Genomic DNA, 5180 nt, shown 5'->3' with positions numbered 1-5180 from the left:
CAACTGAGTTCAAAACCTGGACAAGTCGTCCTGATAAACAAACTACTGGAACAAAACATTCACCAACAGATTTTACGAGCATGTGACATCATCCCAGGAAGTAGCTGAAGGTGAAACAATTGCACAACCACAAGCATCAGTGTTTCCTTGTTGGAAACAAAGACAACATCACCATTAGGAGGCATTTCTTGATGCATGGGGAAAATCTGTACAGCACACACATACAGACAGAGATCTAATAACACCAGTGGCAGGATATCTCAATCAATAGAACATTATTTACAGGACCTTTAACAATTAACATTGCACCCAACAAATAACTTAGCCTTCTCAAAAAAAAAAAAAAATGCTACTACGCCACACCACCACTAACCGCATATCTATTCTGGAGCAGTTACAAACAGGAAGTGCCAAAAATTAATCGACTATATACCACACACTCGAGGTCCACATTTACCTACCGGTTAACATCCACAAGCCTAGCACAGCACCAAATAAAATGGGACCAGAATCCCAGAGGGCAACCAGAGCAGAGGCTAACCAATTTACCAAAGACCATTTACAGAATACATCATGTTGCTGACATCCTCAAGGATCTATATACTGCACTCCTCTGTGAACCGCTGAAGATGGGAGCACAGAATAGTAAACAGTGACAGTGATGCCATTGAGGATAGCAGCAGCAGATTGCAATTTTTGAAATACCCTTATCAAAGGGGCAAAGAAATGGTGTGAGACGATGGACACTACTATGACCTATGGACCACCTTTCACAAATAAATTATCTACAACAACAAAAAGTAATGGATTGATCACTCTTGATCCTCCACATTCTGGATTTTGCAAGAAAATCTTCCGTAGTATTAACTTGATGATGATGTGTCGACCTCCTTCCCATGATCTTCATTTATTGTTCTTCGCAATCTTTTCAACCATATGTCATAGTCCATTGGGTAGGTTCCGCAAAGGCTGTCAACATAATCCGCAAAAGCTTTTAACACTGCTGAGACGTCGCCCAACTTCTGCTGTATAACTCTCCTCGACCACGATGTCTCCCTCCACTGTAGGGCACTTTCAACCGAGTCAAGCTCTGGGCAAACTCGGCTGCAATGTTTTCAAGTCGTCCGATTAATCGTGATTAATCATGATTAGTCATCCTAATCGGTCCCTGCTGACTGATTAAGGTACCGTCGACTTGTACAAGTCTTCCGATTAATCGCGATTAATCGTCCTAGTCGGTCCCATGGCGACTAGGTTCGACTGGACGACTTGAAAACATTGCTCCACCACAAGAGATATATAGAAGATAGATTAAACTTTCTGCATCAGATGCTGCACATAGCTTGCCTTCCTGGAGCGCAAACATAGATGAGAAGAACAGATTCATTACAGGTCGATCCCTATCTTCTAGGATAGCATGACCCCATCCAATAAGCACAAAATATGGATGACTTGAACCATTACTGACACAGATCACATTCTCTGGCCGGATATCACTGTGACGGACTCCTGCAGATGCTGCTGCGGCAAGAGCAGATAAACAGTCATGGCAACATCTCAGTGCCTCCTCAACACCGAACAATCCATTCCGTATCAGATTTGAAATGGTCTGACCAACTGGTGAGGTGACAAGGATTGGAGTACTACACCATGGATGACCGCAATTTCCATTTGAGTTAGGCTTATTGCATGTGCCTGGATGGATGACGCTCCCAGAAGATGCCATCTGTGGTATATATCTGCTTGAAATGCCTCTTTGCTTCATCAAAGTCAGTATTTTGGTCTGCCTCTGCACTTGATACCAGGAATTCATATCCTCCCATGACGGTTCCAAATGAGAAGGGCTGGAGCCTACATACAGTAAATAGGTTTTGGTAGGTTCTTCTACAGGAGTAGAAGTATAAATAGGAGGATCACTGTCTGTTAGGATGTCATTGATTTGAAAACCTTTCTGTATGTAAGCATCATCCATCAATACAACAGATCCTATTTCAAGCTTCAAGGTTTCCTGTGGTTTCACATCAACAGCTGCTTCCTCCTGTACTTTGACAATTTCAGGAGAATGACTTGGCTGTTGGGTTCTTGGTAATTGCTTGTATGATAGTGCTGGTACTGAGGTTTGCTTGTGATTAGGTGGTTTGCCGTTGGAGCATGTCTACCTTTTTTATTACCATCGGTAAAGGCAAGTAAACATGGTGTTGTGGTCGACATGCTTTGGCTTTATTATTTGAATTGCCTCCACTAAACTTAAGTAACTCATACCAGCCAGATAATATGAAATTTGAAGTTAATCATTTACTTTGATGGAGATTGCTATTTTACAGCTTGTGGTACTGTTCTATTTAATTATGAATTACGAAGTATTGCATTTGCACTTTTCCCGCTGAGATGCGTTTAAATAAACCGTAGCCGAATTGGTGCCGTAAGTACCGGTGTAGCAATGCACGTTAAAATAAAGCAATGTCGTTGTAGCCCGCACTCCCTCACCTTGAGACGTGTGGGTAGAAGTGAATTCATGCATTGCATTGCATTGCACCATTTGCATTTGCATTTGCATTATGAAGTTATGAAGTAATTGTTGTCTTTATTACCATGCTATAAAATCATTAGGGGTATTTTAAATTATGTTTGATAATGACAGATGTGTGTAATAATTAAAGCGTTATTTGAAATTATCTTTGTAATGCCAACGGTGGGTAATTTAGGTCCAATGTTAGGGTGTTATTTTGAATTATGTTTCATAATGGCAAATGTAGGTAATTTAGATGCAAATTTAGGGGGGGGGGGGTTATTTTGAATTATTTTTTATAATGACATATGTGTGTAATTTATATACATACAAATTTAGGGATTATTTTGAATTAATTTATTAGATGCAAAATTAGGGGGTTACTTATGTTTTTCATAATAGCAATGGTGGGAATTTTTTTTATAAATTGCAAGATCCAATGGCTATTATCGGTGGTAATGATTAGAGGTCTACCAAATTAAAGGTCAGATGTTTCTAATCATATATTGTGAGAATTTTTAGGATTTATCTATTTTTTCTAGCGTGTCTGGTGAGAATTAACATGATGCCTCTGTTGGAGCCTCTAATTAATAATAGTATGATATTTTGGGATTCTAACTGATTTGAATAAAAAACTTGTCAACTACGAAGTTTTAGATTGCATCAAGAACTATAATTTTGATATAAAGTTTGTCTTCGTCCAATTTCGTATGAAAAAGTTATGATTATTTTTTAATGCAATTCTTTTTAGAGACGGAGAGATCTAAATAGATTTTTAGAGACAAACCCTTAGAATGGCTATTTTTCTTAATAGCGATTTTCAGAGGTGAGCCTCTAAGACGACGGCCTCTCTAAATCTATGTTTTAACCGAGGCAGGTGTTTACCTAGAGGCGACCTGAACCTAGATGTGCCTGCCTCTGTCAATCAAAGAGGTTACGTTGCCTTTGTGGTAGTGCAAATTGGACCAGATCCGTTGAAACCACGACTAATCTAGTATTTCTGTTTGTTCTGCGCCACTTAATTAGGATGCCAGATTCGAATAGCATGTCGATTTTGGACTTGCAAGTGTTTTCTAGAGGGATAACACCATCCCAATTAACCATAGACGCTTCATATTTATTGCCCCGTTTGGCACAGCTTAGCTTCACCAGTGAAGCTGTTTCGCTAAATAATTTTCTCAAAATAGCTCAGCTTCACCGAGAAAACTACTCATAAAGCTGTTTTTCAAAAAAAAAAAACAACTTCACTGGTGAAGCTGAGTTGTGCCAAAACCGTGGCAATAAATATGAAGCGTCCATGGTTAATTGAGATATTATCCAATCAATACATTCTACTTTTATACATCTCAAACCTGTAATCTCTTCCAACCTTCAATATCTTCTTGTTATATTATTCTTCTCTCGATGAGATTTGTGAACGTTGTATGTAAATGTAACCTTACAGACCTAGGACAAACATCTGTCCCCGACCCACTTACGACGGTCCCTGTGAGTTTTTTTTAAACCATCAAGATAATTATAATTATCCTGTAGGTTTAAGCAATAACCGTCAAAAAAAAAAAATCGAACCGCTTTCCAATAGCGAGCCATGCAAACTCGTTTGTATATATTACAATTACAATTACAAATCAGTAGTAGTATCTTTATATGCTACTAGCAATATACAAACCGAGAGCACAGTACTCATATCGTCACACTACTACAGGTGCATGCATGCATGTATTGCCGCTTATATATGCAAAAAAAAGCCCGTTTCTCTAGCAATGGAAAGAAGAAATAACAAAAATACGGCACACAGGATAGGTTTTTTTTTTTTACTGATCGAAACACTTCTTCCGTAGTGTACGTGGTTGCATGCAGGAGCTCTACCTTAAGCTTTAAGCTTTGCAGCAGCACCAGCAGCAGCCTGATGAGCGGCGGCGGCCACCGCCGAGAAGGTCTCCTGCATGACTCTGAGCTTTTCAGGAGGCGCGGCCGCAGCGACCGCGTCGGCCGCCTGCCCGTAGGCAGCAAGGATTCTCGCGATCTTGTCCCTGTCCCCCTCCGCGTACGCCTTGTTGATGGCCGCGTCGGTGGCGAGCCTCTGCTTGAGCACCACGTCCGTGATCCCCAGCTTCTTCTGCGGCGAGTCGCCGGTGGCGATGACTCCGCCGAAGGCCTTCTCCGTCTTGGCGTAGGTCTCGCAGAAGTGCTTGTCGACGGTGGGGCACTTGCCCGGGTCCGGCGCCACCACACCGTTGAAGGCGAACGCCATCGTGCCGAGCTTGCCCGCCGGCGACGCCGCGATGACGGCGTCCGCGGCCTTCTCGTAGGCGCCGGCCACGCTCACGAAGTTGTTCTCGTCTCCTGACGCCGTGGCCTTGCCGAGGGAGACGTCCATGTTGAGCTGCTGCTGCAGCACGGCTTCCACGGCCTCGGACCGCTTCGCCGGCGGAGCGGCGGCCACCACGCCGTCGAAAGCCTGGCGCGTCTTCGCGTCCAAGGTGGCCTTGTACTTCTTCGCGGTGGCCCACTCCGCCGGCAGTGCCCGCGGATCGGCTTCCTCCGCGAGCACTACCATGTCGATGGCAGCAAGGACGACGACGACCATGAGTAGGAGGAGGAGGATCTTGGCCGCCATTATATTGCTGTAATTTGTTTATATGTGCTATCAAGCAATTGGGTAGTGTTG

General features: G+C 42.9%; 2 protein-coding genes across 2 annotated transcripts; both read right to left on the bottom strand.

Moving 5' to 3' along the window:
• Positions 1-863: 863 nt before the first annotated feature.
• On the bottom strand, positions 864-2174 carry LOC136479303 (uncharacterized). The gene is made up of 3 exons (XM_066477215.1): positions 2160-2174; positions 1278-2071; positions 864-1104 (listed from the first exon to the last, which is right to left on the bottom strand). The coding sequence occupies exons 1-3, from the start codon at positions 2172-2174 to the stop codon at positions 864-866; spliced, it is 1050 nt and encodes a 349-aa protein (XP_066333312.1).
• Positions 2175-4056: 1882 nt separating this feature from the next.
• Positions 4057-5180, bottom strand: LOC136481406 (uncharacterized protein OsI_030282-like). The gene has a single exon (XM_066478756.1). It carries the CDS (start codon positions 5127-5129, stop codon positions 4380-4382), a length of 750 nt encoding a protein of 249 aa, XP_066334853.1. The 5' UTR covers positions 5130-5180; the 3' UTR covers positions 4057-4379.

Source organism: Miscanthus floridulus, chromosome 9 (assembly GCF_019320115.1).
Source record: "Miscanthus floridulus cultivar M001 chromosome 9, ASM1932011v1, whole genome shotgun sequence".
Taxonomy (NCBI): domain Eukaryota; kingdom Viridiplantae; phylum Streptophyta; class Magnoliopsida; order Poales; family Poaceae; genus Miscanthus; species Miscanthus floridulus.
The sequence above is the reverse complement of the archived record's forward strand: the minus strand, read 5'-3'. Positions and strand labels throughout refer to the sequence as shown.

Coding starts and splice junctions, on each gene's coding strand:
- LOC136479303 (XM_066477215.1), bottom strand. Junction 1,105..1,277: donor ATCTCTTGTGGTGGAGCAAT/GTTTTCAAGTCG, acceptor AAAACATTGCAG/CCGAGTTTGCCCAGAGCTTG.
- LOC136481406 (XM_066478756.1), bottom strand. CDS start 5,129: ATGGCGGCCAAGATCCTCCTCCTCCTACTCATGGTCGTCGTCGTCCTT.